At 33.6% G+C, this 23,728-nt stretch overlaps 2 protein-coding genes across 3 annotated transcripts in view; both read left to right on the forward strand.

Annotated features, from left to right (window-relative positions):
• Positions 1-875, forward strand: part of LOC110033179 (L10-interacting MYB domain-containing protein-like) — a 1,719-nt gene extending 844 nt beyond the window's left edge. Inside the window, exons 2-3 of the mRNA XM_020737083.1 lie at positions 326-476; positions 578-875. Of these exons, the coding sequence (XP_020592742.1) occupies positions 326-476; positions 578-875 (449 nt within the window). The remainder of the gene's footprint in view (positions 1-325; positions 477-577) is intronic.
• A 5,922-nt stretch (positions 876-6,797) lies between these two features.
• On the forward strand, positions 6,798-22,322 carry LOC110033185 (polyadenylation and cleavage factor homolog 4). 2 transcript variants are annotated; one of them, XM_020737091.1, is made up of 8 exons: positions 6,798-7,513; positions 9,426-9,527; positions 10,067-10,324; positions 17,643-17,762; positions 17,902-18,513; positions 19,702-19,870; positions 19,955-21,416; positions 21,709-22,322. In XM_020737091.1, exons 1-7 carry the CDS (start codon positions 7,118-7,120, stop codon positions 21,370-21,372), a joined length of 3,075 nt encoding a protein of 1,024 aa, XP_020592750.1. In that variant the 5' UTR covers positions 6,798-7,117; the 3' UTR covers positions 21,373-21,416; positions 21,709-22,322. The 2 variants fall into 2 exon arrangements, with proteins under 2 accessions (XP_020592750.1, XP_020592749.1); XM_020737090.1 differs by having other exon boundaries at positions 19,702-21,416.
• The last annotated feature ends 1,406 nt before the right edge of the window (positions 22,323-23,728 follow it).

Raw genomic sequence — 23,728 nt, forward strand, 5'->3', positions numbered from 1 at the left:
ATGCTATAATAAAGTTGTTGGCCTCCTTTGCCGTTGATGTAGGTCATGTTGACCTAACCACGTCAAATTTTGTGTCTTTTTTCGTTTTTATGCTTTCTTTAATCATTTTTTAAATTAAATATGATATTGTTGTGTTTCATTTCTTTGCTTCATCGTAGTAGTAACATGACTGGTAAGACTAAATAACATGGTTCACCAGCACTCTGGGAAAAAGAAATCAAATTGTTGTTTTGCGACCTCTGTATCAAAGAAATTGAACTGGGCAATAAACCAATAACGTTTTTCAATAAAGAAGGTTGACATAATATCATTAAAAATTTTAAAGACTCCAAGGGACGGGAGTACGACAGGCTGCAAATGAAAAACAAATGGGATCAACTGAAGAAAGATTGGAAATTTTGGAAGGATTTAAAGCGTGGTTCAACTGGTTTGTGTTGGGATCCAATAAAGCGAACCATTGATGTTTCGAAAGAGTGGTGGGCAGAAAGGCTCGCCGTAAGTAAATTTTATTTTTCATAATTTGTGTAATATACTTCTCTTTCAGGACTGAACAAAATGATTTGGGTTTTTTTTCCAGGTGGTGCCCGCAACAAAAAAAGTATAAAACTTGTGGGATTGAACCTGATTTGGAGGAGAAGTTGGACATCATGTTCGGGGGTGTCGTTGCCATAGAGAAATATGCATGCACTCCCAGCGAGATGGGATTTGGTGAAACACAGGACAATGTTGTTGTCAGCTTATCAGATGATTCACCTGAATTCCCAAGTCCAGGTCCCACTGAGATTCAATCTACGAACCACTCTAAGCGATCTAGGTTCGAGAGTAAAAAAAAAAGGCTGGAGCTGCGTCTATCAGAAACCGGATATTATGCCTGATGGATTCTTCCAATGATGCCCCCCATAAAGTGCAGAAAACATCAATTAATGAGGTTGTGGCTATTCTAGAGCAGGATCCGAGTATTGCAGCGGATGATGAGCTTTACTACTTTGCTGTTGAGCTGCTTCAAGGTTCGATGTAGAGAAATTTTTTCACAACAATTGCCAAAGAGCGAAGGGTGTCGTATCTCCGATATTTTTATGAGCGCAGGAAAATTTGAATGGACTTTTTTAGTAGTTGCTATGTCCTTATCTGAACAGTTTATGAGAAGACATGGTTATTTGAACTGTTGTTTAATGAGACTTTTCAGTTTATTTTGTTTTCTACCCGTCCTCTACACTAAATGCTTGTGTTATTACTTGTCACATGTTAGATTATATAGGTCTGCTCCAAATGATGATTAGTTTAATACTATATTTTTCTTTGTCAAAATATGTCCAGTATAAATCATTATGGACCAAAACCAAGTACGTCGTAGAAGGAGAAACACAGCTATCAACTTGCTCGTAGAGTACTACAACACATACATCGACCGTTCCCCCTGTTACACATCATCACAATTTGGAGACAAATGGGTAGCGAAAATTCTTGTCGGGCATCCCACAAGATTTCACAACTTGTTCCGCATGACACAAGAAGTTTTTACAGATCTTTTAGCAGAACTCGTTTGATCTCATGGCCTCCATGGGTTTATGAGAATGACTGACCGTGAGGTGTTGGCGATTACTCTTTATATATTATCACAGAACGAGTCAATACGTGGTGAGATGGAACGCTTCCAGCACTCATCAGAGACGATTAGCAGGTACTTCTCAATGGATGGAATTTAGGACATTAATTAAGTTTAACATGAATGTAGGACATTAATTAATTAATTACTAGAGCTACATGTTTAGGATTGCATCGGTGCGATGGATGGAACACATGTTGATGCACGAGTTTCAAATGATGAGAAAGTTGCATTTATCGGACGTAGTGGAACCACAACGCAAAATGTCATGGCAGTTTGTGACTTTAATATGTGTTTCACATTTATCATGCCTAGTTGGGAGGGTAGTGCCCATGATAGTAGGATTTTCAAGAGTGCAACACAAAATCCTCATTATAGCTTTCCCCATCCTCCTCAAGGTATGTTGCACCACAAAATATTTATTGTATTTTTTTAAAATGTGGAACTCAAGGTTCAACATCTTACAGGAAAGTATTATTTGGTGGATGCCGGTTATCCGTTACAGCGAGGGTATCTCAAACCTTATCCTGATACGAGATATCATATACCTGATTTTGAACGAGCAAGTAATGTTACAAGAAACAGAAATGAGGTATTCAACAAAAGACATTCCTCTTTGCGAGGCGTCATCGAGCGAACATTTGGTGTCTGGAAGAAGAAATGGGTGATCTTACGTGATCTGCCTCCTTACCCGTTTCCAAAGCAGGTTCAGATTGTGATAGCAACGATGACAATACACAATTATATTAGGCGACACCCGTCTCGATATGACGTTGATTTCCTCAATGCTGAAGCAAATCAACGGGAATTAGTTGAAGACCCATCTGAAAACCAAATCGGTAGTTCAATGTTACGAGATGACAACGAACAATCAACCATTTGTCTAAGGAAGGGGATGTGCAACTGAAATGACGGCCATTCGAGAACAAATTACTAATGCGTTGGTTAATATGTGATTGATTTGTAATTTGTTAGAAAGACAAAATAATTGTAACTTACGAGTGTTTGGTAGTAGAAGTTACTTTATTGGCCCTGGTGATGTAATAAATAACTTTGTTAAGGATTAAAGCTTTTTATAGATGGGTATGAAAGATCATTTTACGGATTACAATGCCCAATATTATTTGCATTTAGCTGGAAGCTGTTTAGATTGTCATGCACAATATGATGTTAAACAATTGAGTGTTACCCAAGAAAATATGTAAGCTTAGATGTCTAACATGTTGAGACAAGAATTATGTGGTATTTATGTAAATGCTCTAAGTTATATCAACTTTTGAAGAATTCAAAATGGAGAATTAATTTTATGCTTCTAAAATATATGTTTCTAAATTTTTATATGTATAGATGAATTAATATTTGTATATATTGAGATATAGATAAAGATAAATTTTAAACCTATATGTTTTCAAAATTACAAATTTTTTTTAAAAAATTTCTATAAAAATGAATATTAAAAATAATATATTTCATTAAGAAATAATATTTTTATTAATTTTATGTATATTAAACCCATATTTATACAAATAAATCAAAAATTTAAAACAGTTTTAACAACAAGGGGCTGTTTGGTCATTTTTACATGAAACAGCTGGCTCACAGCATTTTTCACGCAGCTGCACCAAATAGACAGTCAGCTTCCCCGCAGCTGCTTCCCCACAGCTGCTTCCTGGGGCAGCGCAGCTGCAGCTGAAAAGCTGAGAATCTGGAGCTGCGCCAAACGGACCCTAACTCAATGATGAGTGTAAGCTTTTAATCTCCCTACATGCACAGTCGAATTTCCCCCAAGCAGAGAAAATTGAACCTTGAATATAATTGATTTCAGATTTTGTCACCTGATAGCCAAATTATAAGCCTAAATAACGTAAAGTAGTTTAGATGTTGCAAAACTTTAATTTCTTCATTCTCTTCTTCTTCTCACATTTTATGTTCGAAGAGTCAAGAGAATCAGAAAACTAAATTTATACTCATAAGAAGGCCTCATGGGCTAAGCATACATTATCACATCAAATGGGCCAATAAGGCTAAATTCTCTTTTCTAAAAAAAAGACTATCACCACCATATGCCAAGCTTGCTTGCCAAATTCGTCTATCAAGCTTGCTCACCAAAGTATTTGCTAAGCCCACTTTTTGAAGTGATCTGCCAAACTTGCTTGTTGAAGTAGTTTGTCGAGCCCTCCATGATTACTCTTTGGATACAACCTGCCACATAAGAGAAATCACTTACAGACAAACATACGTCTGCTTCTTTTTTAAGAGCCGCCTGACAACCATGTCTTCATTTTTTTGCAAAGACATCATAAATAGGTCTTGTATCAAACAATTTTCATTTTGTTTCCCTTTTTCTCCCCTCTCAGGGGCGAGGGCAAGGAGAAGAGACAAGGGGATAGAAATATAAATGCATGCATCTCCCACTTGAAGGGAGATTCAGATACTTCTCCATCCATATATATCTTTTGTTCTCCTCCCTTGTTCAATCTCTTACTAAAGATTAAGTATCGAGGTTCGTTGAAAGAGAGGACTTGCATCCTATCCACTTCTCTTTAATACTCCTCCTAAAGTAAAGTCTCTTCCGGTTGTATGAGCCCATAAACAATACATGAACCTATCTCCTAAAAGGATTCAACATACAAGTTTATTCACTTTCCAAAAAAAATTTTAAAAATTACCTACAAGGAAATACACGTTGATCTATACATCTTTAAAACGTGCGTAATATTTGATAAAAAATCTTGTCAATTAAATAATCAAGGCAACCATGCTTTTATTAGGAAAAATATCTTTTGGTTGCTGATTAAATGATTCATCTACAATATAATAAAATTTACATCTAAAAGACATGTAAATTGTTTAATCTTCTCTATGAGGGGTATGTTCTTGTTAATCTATCTCTCTCTTATAAGAAAATTGAAAGTTTATTATTAATTATTACTCTTTTGAAAAAAAAAAATTGATAGTACATTAATAATTATTATTTCAAATAACTTGAGTGTAGATATCATTCAAACTTGCATATCAACTTATTTTAAAGTAGCATACAAAATTATTAGATTAATATTATGTCAACACATACTTTTTACCATCATCAAGATACATTTTTTGAAGTCTTTTACAACCATCAAATCTCATAGTTCATGTATCAGCTTCTAACAAGCGGTCTCTTCCCTCTTAAGTTTGTTGGAAGGCTGCATATTTTGTCTCATATATGAATATCTCAAATTATTCTAGTGACATCAAAATAAATACTGAAAATATTGTATATATGAAATATTGAATAAAATGTTAAAGATAAGTGTATACATATTATGAAAGAAAATAGTTCATTAAATTGTGTTTCCAATGACAAGTAAGTTGAAATACTAATTCATCTAATGCCTCAACAATTTTTTTTCTACATTGATGATGTAGTGCATGCATTACTAGAGTAATAACTACTCAAAGAGGTTTTTTTTTTCTCCTTATATATTTTGAACAAATGTCAAAATTTTTAAAAATTTATAAATTAATGAGAGTTTCTACAAAAAAAAATCTTACTCATTTTGACAAGTATAAAAATTATAGTAAATTTATGAAAACAATAATTAGTAAAATGATAAAATTTTATAAAGATAATGTATGGGAAACATATAGAAGTGCACACAACCATTCAACCAAAAAAAATAAAATAAAAAACAAATTAGACTTGTAATAAAAAGTATTGAAACAAGCAAGTTAATAAGAAAAAAAATGAAAAAAAAATACATCTCAAAAAAAAAATTTATATTTTTTGCAAGCTTTCTTCAATATCATCTCTGCTCAACACACTACGTATATTCTGCTACATAAACTATCATCTCTTATTTGGATTGCACCTAACTTTGTCACCATCAAAAGAAAAATAGAGCTTCAACATGAGGTGAAGTTTTTCCCACTTAAGATCCTAATATGTTCAAATGGAGATATTCAATCTCCTTCTAGTAAGAAGATTGGAGCTTTGTCTTATGGATTGCAAGTTTTGCATAACATTGATTCCACTTGTGTAGGATAGTTTGTTACTCTTAATAGAGATGCTTTGGACCTTGCAATGGGAGAACTATGTACTGTTCCTATAGAATATTGTCTACATTTTTTTGACAAAAAATAAAATAAAAAATTTTCAGAGCCTGTAAGAAAGAAGTGGGGTATGCAAAGAATAATTTTAAAGATGAAAAATTTTCTTACACTTTTATCTATGATTGATAGCTTTCTTGGTAGATATCTATTAGAGCTTGCAAGAGAAAACTTTGCGCTTCCAAGAATATTATTTAACCTCTTCTATGAGGAGCTAGAGTTTGTAAAGAAAAAAATGAAGCCCATGAATGAAAAATTAGAAGATGATTTTTTTTATTGCAACTCCATCTATGAGGGATAGTCATGTGCTCATGATAGAGATGTGTTAAAAGACTTCTAGAGGGAATACAATATGAACCTCTTTTAAAAAAACTAAAATTTTGATAAATTTATACAAAATTATCTTGCATTTAAAAACAACAAAATATATTGGAAATGACAAAATAAATTAAAATAAAAAGGTTTAAGAACGTATTTAAAAATCTAAGCAACACCCCTAAGTTTAATTAATCACTTCATTTATTTAAATAGGCCTAAAAAATAAAAAATAGCTAAAATCACAATTTCAAATTATTAAACATATCCAATTATTTCTATGTACAAAAACATATAAAAAATTTTAATAACCATTTTTATATAAGGAGAAAATATCTTAAAGATATTAACTAAAAAACAAGCTAATAAAGTTTTTCACTTCTAAAGATATTAGAGAAACTTTACTTCATTGAATTGAGACCAATGACTCTTGGTGGTTCCTGTGCTTCAATGACTTGATTGGTGCTTGATTGAATCCAAATTGAACTAATTTTATCGTCAAGATGATAAGTTTGACTATAAACTTGCCAAAATCAAGGTCTGAATGATCTTGAATTGAAATTTAAAGATTCTTTATTAAAAATGCATCAAAATCCATGTTTTATAAAAAATTATTGACCAAACATCATCATATATTTCTCTTAAAATAAATAATAAACATATATTTCTTGCTTTTATTATAATGCAATGTATCTTTTATATAGAAGTCAAAATTTTCTTCTATGGTGATATAAATTCCTCAAGGATAAAGTCTTATTTAAAAGAAATTTTTTTTTTCTCTCAATTTCACTTAGTACGACGCAGCATTCCCATAGCCCCTTCAGTACAATCTCTTTCTTCGCCTTCACACGTTTGGGAAGAAGCCGCCATTGCTTCCCTCCTCCTCCTTTAGCTACTCCTGAAAGCCATCACTGTCTCTTACTCTTCTCAAATTCCTCCATAACCCCTCTCTTACTCTCTGTGAATATCCTCGCAGCTCGCGATTAGGGTTTATTTCGTCGCTGCCGGCTTTTGTCGCATTCATCGCTGGATGTCAAACGTCTATGCTTCTTCAACTATTGCTACTTCTTGTTCGATTTATAATTAGTTTAAGCCGATCTCCGGTTTATGGAGATGGAGGCCTCTCGCAGATCTGTGTTGGACCGGTCGCGGGAGCCGGGCGCGAAGAAACCTAGACTGACAGAGGAGAGCGAGCGGGATCGGGGACCTTCCGCCGGCGTTACATCCGATCGCAGCCGTACTTATGCGCAGTCCAGGCCTGCAGCCGGCGGCAGCGGAGGAAACCCGAGATTTAGGGCGAGCGAGAGGGAGGAGAGGGAGGAAGTGGGGAGAGGGGGAGCGCCTTATCAGCAGCAGCAGGAGCTAGTGGCGCAGTACAGGACGGCACTCGCGGAGCTGACGTTTAATTCGAAGCCTATTATCACGAATCTTACGATCATTGCCGGGGAGAGCCTCCATGTTGCTAAGTCTATTGCTGCCACTGTCTGTGACAATGTTCTTGAGGTAGCCTGCCAGCTCTATCACAATGAATTGAAAGTTACTGAAGAACTTATTAGAAGTGGCTTTCCTGTATGATGAAATACTTGTGTGTTTGTAGAGTTTTTGCTGTGCTTCTCTGCTTCCTTATGTATTTTTATACCCATTGTTACATGTGAGAGATTCTCGTGTACTGTTATTGCATTCAGCTCCTTAGTGAGTAGTGTTTCTGTAGAATTGAAGCGAAGTTTAATCAGAAAATTTTGTTCTTTCTATTGGTAATAAAGAAACAACCTGGTCGATTTAGAGGGCATGAGTTGCATTAACTTGCTGCAAAATAATCTTTTTTGGTTTTTTTTTTTTCATTGCTCTGCTTTTAGTTTGGCGTTTTAGTTCAAACTCTCCACTTTTTTGTATTTCAGGATATCTAAACTTACATTTAGTAATTGTACCAATGAACGGCTAGTAAGGGGCACAAAATGAGAAATTACATGCCTCTTTTGGTTATTTGTAGAAGTTATGTTGTGTTACTCCTAATGTTATGTCTTTGAATATTGGTGTTGGCATTAAGTGGCCCTGCAGAATAGTGATGAGGCAAAATAGAACTTATGATTATTCAATCTCTCTTTCTAGCTTTGGTTTTGTTGCATCTATTTCGTTGGATCAAAGATTGGATGGCCATGGAAATGTTGGTCATCATGAATAGAGCAATTACCATGAACTTAAATAGTTGAAATCAATGTAACTGTTGTGTTTGATTATTTTTTACCAAGAATTTAGGGAGTTTGGACTAACTTACTTCAGGTAAAAGTCATCATGTCATAATCTTAATGTTCAATATTTGAAAATCACTATTGGTGCGACTGGTCTTGCCAAATAGAGGGCGGGGGAAAATTCGGTGGGATAAAGTTGCTCGACAACATTTTTTTCTACTAATACTTGATTCTTAAGACTATTGATTTTAGGAGTGTATTTTATATTAAATATGTTGGAATCATTGTTATTTAAAATGCTAGCCGCCCTTAAGAAGACATGGCTCCTTAATGTCCTAGTTGCTAAGATTAGCCTAGTTGTTCATCTAAACGAAATAAGCAGCTTAAAATTTTCATATTTTTTGATTTTGAGAAATGCTTTTGGATAGAATAATATGAATAGCATCACAAGAATATTAAACATTTGACTTGAAAAAATACATTGCCAAATTTTACTTCATTCAAAATACCAAAATGTAAAGACCTTGCCGGAAAGATTGCCTAAAAGAAATTGCCCACAATGTCCAAAAGCTATGTTTCAAGTTCAAACAAGTAAAACCTTAAGTTGGTAGTTTTCATAACGTAAGATTATCTAAGCCTTGCTTTTATCTATTTCATCTTCTTCACCCATGCTTTCTTCCCCTTTACTAGATTTGTAGCCTTCCATCTCATAATATGTTATTTATGCTTAAAAAATAATTATAAAAATTGCATCATAGAGGTGAGTGCTAGGTGCTTGCCTAGGCATTGCTTTAGTGGTGATACTGGTGCGGGAAGTGTTTGAAACATTGGAGCCTCGCCTGAATAGTTCTGACCACCTCTACATGGCTAGGTTAGAGATCAATTTTCCTTTTGACAACATTGATGGGAGCATTTGTTGATAATTTATTTACTTGTTTTATTTATCAAAAAATTTTGTGAAAGCTTGAATCTTTGAGCATATTTTAAGTATATATACATTTTTAAGATAGATATGGAAATGAAATGTTTAACAAAATATACCATCCTTTTGGTTTGCTCATTTTGCCAATGTTTTGTATGATTTTGTGATTATTTGTCATAGTTTGGATATATTCTTGTTCTTTAAATTTTTACGGTAGTATGCTATCATCTTTTGCTTCTTTATGACAATATCGACTATTTCATTGTGATGTTTTCTTTTGCGTGTTCTTTGTGCTTATTTGCAGGTTCCTAGTGAACAAAAGTTGCCATCTTTATATCTTCTTGATAGCATTGTGAAGAATATTGGAGGAGATTATATTAAATATTTTGCTGCAAGATTGCCACAGGTAGATTACTCTTTCAGTTATTCCATTCATGATTCATCACCTGTTTTATGACTTTCTTACTGCTTGTGCCTTCTTTCTTCCTCCTTATATTTGATGATAAATATTAATGTTTTGCATTTTAGCTATAAGCTCTTCTTTCAATTTATGCCAAGTAACATTCATCGTTATCATTCTATCACCTCTTTTTCTCTTTCTAATTTCAAAATCACTATTGTTAATTGGAAAATTTACATACGTACCACTTAATTCCGATGCATTTACGTATTCATCACCTAAAATTCAATTTTTACATATATGTCACGTGATATATGCATGAAAAGGGGTATTACTCCTAAAAAGTTAAAATAGTAGCATTTTTTATGTGATATGAAAGATTTGGGTGGTATAAATGTAAAAAAATAAAGTTGAGGTGTTAGATATGTAAATACATAGTAATTGGGTGGTATGTATGTAAATACAGCTTTTTATTTTAAGGTCATAGTCTGATATGCTAATTGATTTTTCTATTGGGGTTTCCTGCAATCTTTTCCTCAACTTAGGTATTCTGCAAAGCCTACAAACAAGTTGATCCTTCCATACATCATAGCTTGAGGCATCTATTCGGAACATGGAAAGGGTATTTCCCCACTTCTTGCCTCCAATCAATCGAGCACGAATTGGGATTTCAAAATGTCATAAATGGGTCATCTGGAGGCACAGGAACAAGGTCAGATGCTCAATCACAAAGGTCCCCGCACAGTATTCATGTTAATCCAAAGTATTTGGAGGCCAGACAACGCTTTCAACAATCCACAAAGGTAACGGCAGTGGAGCAATTTTGTTTAATTTTAGGGAAATTTGCATACATACTCGACAAATTTTTTGTATTTCATATTTAACACCCAAAATTTGATATTTACACTAATAACACTTTGGTGTCATAAACTTTTGCATGAGAAGGTTTATTTTACTTTTAAAAAGAAAATTTAATGTGATGTTAAAGGCTTGAGTGTTACGCATGTAAATATTGATGTTTAGGTTTTAGATATGTAAATACAGAACAATTATGAGGTATGTCACACATCTGAGTTAATGTTCATTGATAACTTCATCAATGATGCACATGCTTCAACTTTCTTACTGGTGTAACTTCACCCAGTAGACTTTGTCATTGGAAAAGAACAAATCTTGATATTTCTCTTAGCTCCTCTTTACGCACCAGACTTTCTTTTTTTTTAACCATTTAGGGCTGTCATTCAAGGAGCATGTTTAAAATTCTTGGGTTGATGCCATTCATACTATTTGAATAAGAAACAATTGCCATCTAAGTGTTTTTATATGTTGTTTACAAAATAAAGGTGATTTTCTTAAAGAAGATTTTGTCACAAAAACAACTTTTAGTTGCGCTTTTATATTATGAGCAATCCTTGTGCTTACGCCAGATTCGTTTTATTATTTATTGCATTTCATCTACTAAGGTTAGAGTATTGGGCCAGAATTCATTGCTTTTATGCGTTCCTGTAGTATGTGTTCACAATTTTTGTTAAAGCAAATGCAGAATATGAGAATATATTGCACATTAAATTTGGCATCTTAAGAAGTTTATTGGACTAGTTGAATTTCTGTTTTAATATTTTCATATCTCTTGCTCTTGTTGCAGAAAAATTCTATTAAGCTATTTAGCTGGCAATTTTATTCAAGTTCTAGGTCTAATTTTTATGCTTAAATATTTTTATTGCTCTTTCATAGGCTATTTAATGGTCATATCTGTGTTCTGACATTGATAAAAAGAAGGATTCTGTTTAATCATGGTTTCTATTTATGCACAACACTTTATTCCTATTGTTTCTCATTGCACAAATTGCGTCTATGTTTATATCCATTTTATATTTTAGATGCATAGCTCCTATTTATAGTTTTTTATTACTAATAATGCAAAACTTGGTTAGAATTCATGTGTTTTATGTGGTTGTGGTTACTAGAGTACATATTGCCACACATGCGTTTTTTTCTTGAAATAAATGCAGAATAGGAGTGATTATTCATTAGACCCGCCTTCCTTAAAACATTTTTTTTTTGTGTAGTTTAATTGCTCTTTTGATATTTTTATGTCTATACCTGCTATCATAGAAATTATGTTGAAGAGTTCAGCTATTTATTCTATTTTAAGTTTTAGGCCTGTTTGCTCCTTTCAAATCTTCCCTTTTCTCTTTTATAACCCGAGTTAATGGTCAATCTTTTGTTTGATTATATTTATCCAGACGTGGGCTACAACATATGGATACTTTTATCCAGCTATTTTGAATGGTAATAGATGCTTAATTCTTCCAAGTGCATTTTAATAGTCATTTGCATTGGAACATAGAACTTAATTAACCTTCATCTTGCTGATAATTTTCATCCATGAATAGCCAAAGCCACTTCATTAATATAAACTACGTTTTGATTATTAAATTAGATATTGCAACCAGTATGCTAGTTGTAGTAATCATTTGACTAGGAATATAATTATTTTACTTGAGGTTTTCACTTTTCACATCTTGGCCTCTACACTCTCATTATATATTTTTTAAAGGGTAAGGTTTGGTTAGGTACTCCCACGACAAGTTAAATAGGAAGTATTCTCACAAAGATGGATGATGTGCTTTGTATTTGTGCTCTATTATTATGAAGCTCAGAAGGAGTTGCATTAGTGAGGTGGGGATCAAGATCTTGATTGTGAAGATGTTGCATTAGTGGGGGTGTTTAAGGTTAATGTGAAATGTGGATCACTTTCTTATTGCTTGTTTCTCATAAAATTTTTGCTTGATTTCTTGATTTGATGGGATGAAAGAAGAGATATTTGTTTCTTAAAGAAACAATAGAGATCTCTTAATGATCAGGCTCTCTTGTGAGAATAAAATGCGGGAAGAAGAATTTGGAATTAATGAGATTAATGCTTCCTTAATGGGAACGAAGACGCAAAAGAGTAGAAAGAGATTGCAAGTTTTAGATTTCTAGAGGACTATCTGGATGAGAGAAGTTATTTATGGACTAGAGAGAGGTGGAGGGACTAAGTAAAATTTTTAATTTATTTAAAAATAAATTTGATTAAAAAATTACCTGTTAATTCATCATCCTGCAATACCCCTTTTTTATAATAATAAATTTATGAATTAAATATATATAGAAATTTGTTGCAATTCATGTGAAAAATTAATTCTATCTAAATAACTAAACTCAAGATCTTATCTCATCATCTAATTTATATTAAAAGTTGAAGTATAAGATAATTTAAAATTAGTATAATGCCTTCCTAGTTTTAATAAGAATGGCCTAAGAATAAAATTAAACTCATAAATCTATTTGGTTCAATCTAAGGCTTGGTTCTAGCTATGATTTTTTATTTGAGTTTTTATTGCCTTAATTCCTCGTGTTTTAAAAGAACGCCTTCAAAGAGTCCAACTTATGACATTTTTTTTCTGTGAGAGTGTTAATAAATGTCATGAAACATTAATCATGCACAAATTTGATTTGGAAGATTTGGGTTTGGGTTGACTTGATCAACTTTCGGGTCGGGTTCAGGTTAAATAATTTGATTCATTTATTTTCGGGTTATTTTCGGGTTGATTCGCTGACCTTATTATGAACCACCAACTCTTAGAATTATTTATATCTAATTTCATTTTTATTAGTTTACATTTATTATTTGGTGAGACATTTTTTTTCGTGTATTGATGTATTATATGCTTATTATCTTTTAAATTTGTACTTGCTAATAAATATTTTAAATGCATTGTTTCGGTTTGATTTGGTTAGTCACATCATTGGCAGGTCGGATTTAGATTAAACTCCTCAACCCTTTTAATGGCAAATTTGGGTTGTGTCCAAATTCAACCCGTTAACTTGAACTTGCACCCGACTTTTCTATTTGAGTTGGCACATCTTCATTAGCGTATTATATGTGAACCAGTAGTTATTTGTAAAAGGTTGATTTTTCCACTTTAGAATCAGCTGTTGTAATTTCATTAATAATATTCTTTTCCACATTGTTAATGACATATGATAACAATTAAGAATATACAATAGATGAAACACTACAATTAGTTGTGATAGATTGCACATTATATGAAAGTACCATAAAAATGTACTTATATTTAATACTAGTTCTCATACTTTATCGAGGCAATAATAACTAAACTAATGGCTATATTTGATTTTTAGCATTGCTCACAGTTCATCAGTTGAGACAGAAAATGTACTTATTTTTAATAATGTACTTATATTTAATACTAGTTTATATGTACTTATATGTACTTATATAAAAATGTACTTATATTTAATACTAGTTTATATTTGATTTTTAGCATTGCTCACAGTTCATCAGTTGAGACAGAAAATGTGTTTAATATGATTATAAAATTTGAGGCTAATTTTTATGTCCTGAATTTTGAAAATATATTTGTTCTACCATCATGAATTGTATTCTTATTATAAAGCTAGGGTTTTCATATCAATTTTTGACAGCATTCATGAGTATACACTGAAGGGGCGCTTGGTAGCGCCTTTTAATAGGATTTATCATCCGATTTATTAAATCGAGGCAAATGCTAAAATGCAAGAGTTCCGTGGATTTATGAATTTTTTTGATTTAGGGTCCCAAATTTTACCCTTGATTCAGCTTGAATCCGGATTCACTAAATCCAAGGGTAGAATGGATTTAAGGGATTCACGAAACCCTACTTAACACTAAATCCTACTCGCAGCCAAACACCTAAAGATTATGTTACAATATCCATTGAATTGAATATGTGAAAGGCACTTTTTAGGTAACTAGCAAAAATGTGTTGACCCATGAAACATTAAGAGGGACCTAGATGTGACACCATAAGGTTGCATTTAGTCAAAGGTGCTTTTAGATTTGTCTCTTTGGTACTTGTACGGTCAATAACAAAAGTTTCTTTCTATTGCAAGAAATAGGATTAGACGTTAAGTCAAGTTCAAATATGTTAAACTAGATTCAAACTTGAAATAAACGAGTCCATGCCGACTTGAATTGGTAAAAAAATCTAAATTTATTTCAAGTAAAGCTATAATAAGATTCAAATTTGTGTTAACTCAACATTAGTTCTAATTACTCAAAATTGATTATGTTTAAATAAAAAGCTATAAAAGATGATGCCCTGAGGGAGTTTCAAATCTTCTATCGAATGCAAGTGAGATTAGAATTTTGGATAAGTTAACTGAGTCATTTATTAAACACTCGCACGCACACAAACACATACATACATACACACATACATACCTACGTACACACATACATACATACTGTCCATAAGTCTAAGCTACAACTTGTCTTTGTTGTACTGCATCGTCTCCCACTCGCATCTTCTCTTCTATCTTCAGCTCATTGGCTTAGAAAAAAATAATTGTCAAACCTTTATAAAGCCACACCGCTTCTCTTGCATCTTTCTCTCCACCACAGGCTGCATCTCACTACAGGTCGTATTACTTTGTCTCCATTCATCTCTTTCACAATGCATCTCCTACAGGACAACTCCGGTTGCTACTATTCACTACTACCAGTAAGTGCCTCTGGATGCCACTCTAGCCAACCTTTCCCACCACCTTCAGACCTCGTGCATCTCTTGACTCCTATAGGCAAATATCTTTTCATGGTTAAGTTTTGATCATTATTTGCATATAAAAAATCATTTTTTGTTCGTATCTCTTAATTTGAATTATTGCATGGAAGAAAGAATGCTATTGAGGTTTTTTTTATGATTATTGTAATCGTTATGTGAAAGTTTTAAAAGAATTTTTTTGATAATATGTAATGTGCGTTCATGTAGTCCATGTGAGTGAACCATGATGTTAACTCTTTTTTATTGAGGTTAGGTGCTTTCCATACCATTTTAAATAGCAAACATATATTGTAATATGTTACATTGTCATCTCTATTGCTAGATGTTGCGTAAAGAATGCTGAGTCTTTCAATCCATAAAAAAATATTTAGTACAAAAATATACAATCTTGACAAAATAGAGTGATAAAAAATGTGTTACATGTATTTTTTGACCAATTAGAGGAGGATCCATCCTCGGTGCATGACATTGAGATTTTATGTGAAAATTAAAAAGAAAAAAAAAAAACTCTAATTTACTTTTTGATGATGAAATTTCGAACTTGGATTACTATTGGATGTTAGGTTTGTGACAAAATTTGCGAAGTGGTGGAAGGTGGTATTAGGAAGCTACCCCGTAAAGGAGTTTTTTTTTTTTTTTTGTCACTTGTATTAAGAGTGCTTATTCTATCAATGCATCATTTTCAGATTTAGATTATGATACCGTTCAGCTACAATAGCACTCTCCTGAACATTGGCTTGTGTTTCAGCTAAAAATACAATAAATTTTTGGGGCATTTACATGCATAGCACACAATTCTTATGCATTTACAGATCTTGCACCTAAACATTCATATTTACACACATGGCACTCAAATCTTTAATATCACATAAAAAATAGCACTCTTACCACTTTTTTAAAAGTGAAAGACATCTTTTCATGCATAGGTTTAAAGGCTATGTATGTAAATATGAAAGTTTAGGTGTGAGATATGTAAGTATATAAAAATTGTGTGCTATGTATGTAAATTTTTCCCCTAAATTTTAAATTTGTAAATGCATGTTGCTATGTCTGTTCAATTATTTTACATTATGCTTTAACTTTATCTACCAAGGCATCTAATATCTGTTTCAATTGTTTACATGCAAGCAACATGATGGGCGAGAAATATAATTAAATGATGAGTTTGATGAATGCAAGTTATGCTAATTTTATTTAGATGTTTTTATTGCCAATATGGATGGCAAAATGTTCACAAATTTCTAATTAAGCCGAGCACTTGAATTCGTAGAAGCTTGCAATTTTCTAATTAAATGGGCTGTTTAGCTTTTTGGAATGGATAAGAGAAGTTGCTTTTTTATTTTTCGGAAAGTTTTTTATTAGGGGTTTGGGATGATTTTGATTTTGCTTGGGTGAGAGTTTGAGAAGGTTAACATGAAAGAAACATGGTGATGGTGTAGGCATTGACTTTAGAATTTTAATTCTGATATCTAATTGATATAAATCTTGAATTGTTTGTCACTTTTGGGCTTCGCGTTTCTCTTGAAATTTGCTTGATTTATTAGAGAATTAAAAAGATGAAGAAGAGTCTTTGTTTCCTGAAGAAATTGAAGAGCTGAAAAAAATCAACAGATTTTTCAAGAACGAGTTTTCCAGTGAGATGGGAATTTGGACAAGGGGTCAGGAAATTCTTATGCTGCATAATTTGGTTGTGAGAGAACAAATGATGGAAAGTGATTGGGAATCATTTTTTTATGATTGCCATCAGGAGGTTGAGATCGACGGAAATTTCTCTTTTTAACCTATACTATTTGTAAGAACATTCTTTGTCCCTTGTTTATCGTAATTGCAGGGGGATTTACATACATACCACATAATTATTATATATTTACACATCCATCATCTAAATGTGAATATTTAGTTGTTTAACACTTAAAATTTTAACATCATATAAAAAATATTACTATTGCTAATTTTAAAAGTGGAATACACCTTTTTATGCATTTGTTTTGATGTGATTATAATACTAACTAAATATCAAACTTTAAGTGTCAGATGTGTTAATATATAAAATCTGTGTAAGTTTAAATCCCCCATAATAGTATTGCAATTTAAATTAAACCAATCCTATGATCTGATTCAAACCTAAATCTTATCCTATCATTGAATTTAAATTGGCAATGATTTCTTTTAAGCTAATGCCTTTTTAATTTTAAATCAAAATAACCTAATAAAATAAATATAGTTAAATTCATGAAATGGTTTGATTTAATTTTGACTTATGTCTAGCCATGATTCTTGATTTAAATCTGTGTTGCATAGGTAGGGATTTATATTTGATATTTTGCATATCAATCAAAACTTTGTTTTCACATGAAATGCAAAGCTTGGCCGACAATATTCTGACCATATTATCCGCCAGCATTTTATATTTTAACTTTTCTTTGAAATAAAATGGCTTTTTGTAAGTCTGTTGTTTTGAGGTAGATGATGTGTGTATTGAAAGGTCTTATTATTTTCTTATATTTTGAAGGGGAAGGAAATAAGCAGCGAAGGCATTGATGAAGTTGTTGCTCCACTCGACGATGCAGAAAGGTCCATAAGAAATCCTCTCGCTGGGAGTACGAGACAGCGGTCTGAATTATCTAATAAGGTTCATGAATGTATTTTCTATCCCTTATTTGTATATTTCATTATAACTAAGAATCTGTGGAAAGAAAATTTGAATTAATTTTCATAAACCTGAAGTGCTAAACCCTTTCAATTTCCTTTGAATAATAATAACATTTCAGGATGTTCAACACCCTCAAAAGGAACAACCAAGTGACTTCATTAATGAACGAAAAGGTTACAAGGATCTAAGAGATCCTAGTTTTTCTTCCCAACTTTTGCGGCAACAAGATGTGGGAGTGGGGAGGATTGGCCGGGTTAAAGATTTAGATGAGATGGGGAGGACTGTCGATCAGATTAGTGAGTCAGATGAGCCAAGCAAACCATATTATGAGGCTGGCGGGGCAGCTCAATCAACAGCCTACCGAAGAAATGGTTTTGATGCAAATTACACTTATGGTAACTATCGAACTCTAGGGTCCGCTCCAAATAATTCTCAGGTTTCTTCGATCCATTCAAATCGAACAAACTGGCCTTTGTCTAAGAATTGGAAAACTTCCGAGGAGGAAGAGTACATCTGGGATGATATGGGTTCCAGATCCGTAGATTATGAAAGTGCAAGCAATAAAAGAAACGCTGTAAGTGTTGATGATCAAGACAAGCCACTCAGCTTGCAAAGTCACAAGTGGATGTCGATGGAGACCGGTCAAGTTGGCTCTAGATTAAATAAATTTGATACATTTCATCCGCGGTCAAAGATTGTAGGAACAGATGATAGAATTCATTTCACAAGAGTAAGCTCTCATTCTCTTGAACAGATAATCCTTGCATCTTGTTTTGGATTGTCTAATATTGTCTGGGGCATTTAAATACATGCCACCCAATTCCAGTGTATACACATATCCAACACATAAAATTCACTTCTTACATTTATCATATCACATCAAAAGAAACACCGTTTTAATTTTTAAAAGGTGAAATACACCTTTTCATGCATAGGTAAGTTGACATGTATGTAAAAATTGAAGCTTAGGTGCTAGACATATAAATGCATAGGAAAAGGAGTGGTTTCTGTGTAAATCTTGCATATTATTTTTGCTACAGAAAGCTGGTATGCTTTGATTGGTGAAGTTGATATTACATTCTAGAATTCATAAGCTATCCATTAAATTACTTTTATGTGATACTATCATTTTATTTTGTTGCACTAAGAGTCTGTTTGGGGTAGCTGCAGCTATTTGAAGAAGCAACTGCGAAGCTGGCAGAAGAAATTGCTTTTCAAAAACCTGTGGTGGTAATTACAAATTTATTTAATTTCAAAAATTTAGATTAAAGCTTTCTGGCTGCCACCATATTTTAGCAGATCAAATTGAAAAAAATAACTTTCTGCCACATAAATTCAAAAAAAATAGCAAGACAGTAGTTCTACAATCAAAATTGTGGTGGCAGTTTGAAAAGAAAAACAGACAGAAAACTATCCCAGACATACCCCTTAGTGACTAGAAGTGTGATCTTTTTCCATCTTTTAAGCAAAAAAGTGTTTTTGCTTCTCATGTTGATTAGTTTCATGAGCACATTTTATGAAGAATGTAGTTTGACCATTAAGGACTTGTTTGGGATGATTTTTTGTTTTGTTTTTAATTTTTTTTTTAAAAACATGTTTTTTTGGGTGTGTTTTACATGTTTTTATTTTTTTGCTTCTAAAAATAAATTAACATGATTTTGAAATAGGTGTTTGGTTTTTTTTTTTTAAATAATCATATTTTAATCAAACATACCAAACGTGTTGTGTCAAATAAAACATAAACAAAATAATAAAAATAGAGATTAGAAATCAAAATTTGATCCCAAATGTTCTGTAAATCTATAACAATATTTAATCATTAAATAGACAGTTGAATCACTTTTAGTAAATTTTGCACAGTATCTATTTATAACTTTCATGCAATTTTGTTAATTTAATTTTCATTTTAATTTTGAAGGACCTTGAAGAGCGCTATTCACAACAACATAGCCAAGAAGTTGAGCCAAGATTAAATAAGGGTGCTTGGCCTCCGCCTCTGCGCGACCCACCAGTGCCAGCTCTTGGGTTAGATCATAAGATTTCAAGAGTTTCAAGTCAAACAGAGCACAGGCCAACTCCTCTTAGTGGTATTTTATCTACAAATGAAAATTCAGTCATTCCTAGATCTGGATTTCAATCTAATCCTACTTCAAGCTTGGGCTTTTCTACAGATGTATTAGGATCAAGTGGACTTTTAGCGCAGCAGGGGCCACTGCCTCTACGTTCTCCTTCACCCAACTTCCCTTCCATCCCATCTTCTCCCCTTCAACAACATAGTCTAATCGACCAAGATTATCTTCAAGTTCGCTCGTCTCAAATAGGTCAGAAATCCAGCCAGCTCACAGATCAGTTTAATCGCGATGCATTTTCTCCAGGCAGCCATGACTCGTTTACCTCATTATCCGAAAATCCAGCTCCTAAAGCCCATACTTCATCGAATTCACATGCTTTGTTACCTCTCTCATCTTTCCCTGTCATATCACCACATCCTGAGCTGAAGCAACATCCATCGATTCAGGAAACTTCGGCAACTGTGTCCCAGCCGAAAGGATTTTCTGGTACTACGCAATCCAACATCAGTAATCTATTGGCTTCAGTTTTGAAGACTGACATTTTGCCTAACAAGCAGGCAAGCGGCTTGAATATGCATCCTCCCCTTCCGAGTGGACCTCCACCCCCTCAGGCACTGACCTCCCCTCCTTTGCCAACTTCTTCAGCACAAATGGCATCTTCCCATGGGATCTCTCCATCTTTTACACCTTTTCTTCCAGATGGCATCTTGCCTCCATTGCCCCCTGGTCCTCCACCCTCGACATCGCTGGTAGGCTCCACCAACTCAGCCACCATTGGTCTGAATCCACTTTCAAGTCTCCTGAGCTCATTGGTTGCGAAGGGCCTCATAACCTCAGCATCGACGAATCAGATGTCCAAGGAGAGCTCGAGTCAGAACAGCGATCTCGATCCAACTACATCCACCCAACAGTTTTCTTCGAAAGAGCTTCCAATCACTGAGTCATCGAGTCTGAATCGTGTCTTCTTCGATGACAATCTGATAGGTATTCAATTCAAGACAGAAATTATTCGCGAGTTTCATCCTCCTGTGATCGATAGCATTTTAGATAATCTAAAGCATCGATGCGTTTCATGCGGTCTGAGATTCAGACATCAACATCAACTTCAGAGTCACTCGGATTGGCACAGCTCGAATAACTCGGAGATGAGTAGCATCGAAAAAGTGTGTCGGAGATGGTATTCGAGCATCAACGATTGGATTTCTGGAGTGGTCGAACCACCATGCGGGCCGGTTCCTGTCGAGACCCTAGAATCCATGCCTTTGGAGGATTCCTCGGAGCCTATGGTTACTGCTGATGAAAGACAATGTATTTGCGCGCTTTGCGGAGAACCGTTTGAAGATTTCTATTCGATCGAGAGGGACGAGTGGATGTACAAAGGGACTGTTTATCTGAACTCAGCAGATGAGAAATGTGTTGCCGGAGGCATTGGAAATAACATTTTGGAAGGTCCCATTGTGCATGCTAAGTGCATTTCAGTGTCTGCAGTTAATGGAGATGTTGCTGGGTATTGTTGATTTGTTATAATGGAGTTCTTCAATGCCTTCTCCCCTTCAATTCGGTAATCTTTTATCTTCGGTGAAACTTATTATATTTTTTATCTCGTCTTTCCCACTTGAAGTTGACACACACAGCACTTATATTAGTGACATGCTATTTTAACCTCAAAAAAGAGGACTTTTTGTTTTTTTTAAACCTTCGCAAGGATTGTGAAAGTTGAAACTTTTTTCAGCTTTCCCCCCTAATTTCCCTGAAATTTCCTGTAAATATACATATTCCTTGTGCCTGGTTGCACAGAATTAAGGACATAAAAATCTGACATTCTTATTTTTCTATATTCATATTTCTTGTAGGCATGACCTGTATTTTGCTTCCAAAGTGCATTATGGCTTAATGAGAGCAATCACTGTAGCAGGTCCTGGCAAGGGAAGCCAACAAACATACTGGTTCAAGGTTTGCTTGGCTGTTTCCTGACTCTCTTTTTGAATTTCATCAAGTTTGAGCTTATGAATATCTGAATCATTTTGATAAATTTTATTTGTGCATCATATATAATTTGCATGATATAGATATAAAAATTGGTTTAATCAGGTTTTTGTGCTAATATTTGATGCAATTTTTTTCCTAGTCAATGGTGATTTAGAGCTCCTTCAGTTCCAGCTACAAATCTTAATTGTGTTTTGTAAAAAAAAAACAAAAAAAAAATGAAAGAAATATCAGGATGGAAATGTGGTTTAATAAAGATGTGGTATGATTAATCATTATGAAAAATTTTAATATGATTCAGCCAGGTGTAGTTATAGTTTGGGGAAGATGTGGGATTTGTTGTAACAAATCAATTGATAGAAGACATTTTGTTTGTATTATTGTTATCTGCCTAACAGCTTCTATTTTCTTAAGAGTAGTTGTGACAAGCTTTTTGGGGGGTCTTATCAGTAATTTTCTGGCAAATATATTGTTTTGCTTTTATAAAGCTGCTTTTTTAGGCAATTTTTGTTAAGTTCTTAAGGACATGAATGTAATGATCATAGTGTAAAAACATGGTTTGCACTATGTATAATTCTTCTGCATTTGGGATATATTATTGTCATCATTAGTATCATTCTCTTCTGCATTTGAGTTGAGTATCTTGGCAGGTGATAACTGAAGCTAAGTTGGCAGCTATAATCATCTTTTTTTTCTGGGAAACTTGTGTCTGACCATAAATATGTTGGAAAATTTACATACAGACCATAAAATACCTTTGTTTTTACATTCAACACCTAAAGTTTGATATTTATATTTGCATTTTGGCGTCATGAACATATGCATGAAAATGTGTACTTCACTTTTAAAAAGGTCATTAAAGATGAGAATGTTATGTGTGTAAATATGAAAGTTTAGATGTTAAATATGTAAGTAAATACATAAGAATTGTGCGGCATATATGTAAATGAGATTAACATATTGTATTTGTTTTTGTGCTTTTGCCCGTAAAGAAGGCTGAAATTTCATTTTTTTTATATTTGCTATCAGATTGACATTATAATATAGCGTTGTGTTTGTTTGATTTTGGCTTATTGCAGCTATTTCATTGCAGCTATTTATGTGGGAAAACCCCCTAAAATAATCAAATAACACAAATTGTGCTGAAATATCTGCTGTGGCGAGGTTTGTAAACTTGTGTTTCTAGATTTTGTTTTGATAATTAGACTGGCTCTTGATTTGAACCGGCATCCAAGTGCATGAAATTGCTTCATTAGCTGCTGCTGTGATGGCATTATTATTGTTGTTGTTGTTGTTTTATATGTTAATTTTGGAAGATTTACATATGTACCATTCGATAGCCCATCCGATAGGGCTGTAGACGAGCCGAGCTTGAGCGAGCTCAGGCTTGGCTTGTGTTCGAAATCGGCTTGTTCAAACAGTGTGTTCGTGTTCCGCTCCAAATTGGCCCGGAAAAATTAAATTGAAAAAAATTGATGTAAAATGTGGGATTCAAACCTGGATCAAATATATACAAAAGAAGACACTAACAACATGATCATACGAGATGTTGTGATTTAAACTTAGATATAAAAATATATATATATTTAATTTTGAGCTGAAATGGGCAGAACGCGAGCGAACAAAGAGTTATTCGTGTTTGACTCATTTATAATTCGAGAACGCGAGCTGTTCGTGAACAACGTGCTATTCGTGAACAACGAGCTTTTTTGACAGCTCTAGCTACGAATGAGAAATTGCTTATTCGTGTTCGGCTCGTTTACTTAACGAACAAGTTGAACACGAGTTGTTCGTGAACAACGAACGAGTTTTTTTTGACAGCCCTAGCTACGAGTGAGAAATTATATTCATTGTATTCACTTTAATTTGATGTGACATGAAAAGTTT

Source organism: Phalaenopsis equestris, unplaced genomic scaffold (genome assembly GCF_001263595.1).
Source record: "Phalaenopsis equestris unplaced genomic scaffold, ASM126359v1 Scaffold001111, whole genome shotgun sequence".
NCBI lineage: Eukaryota > Viridiplantae > Streptophyta > Magnoliopsida > Asparagales > Orchidaceae > Phalaenopsis > Phalaenopsis equestris.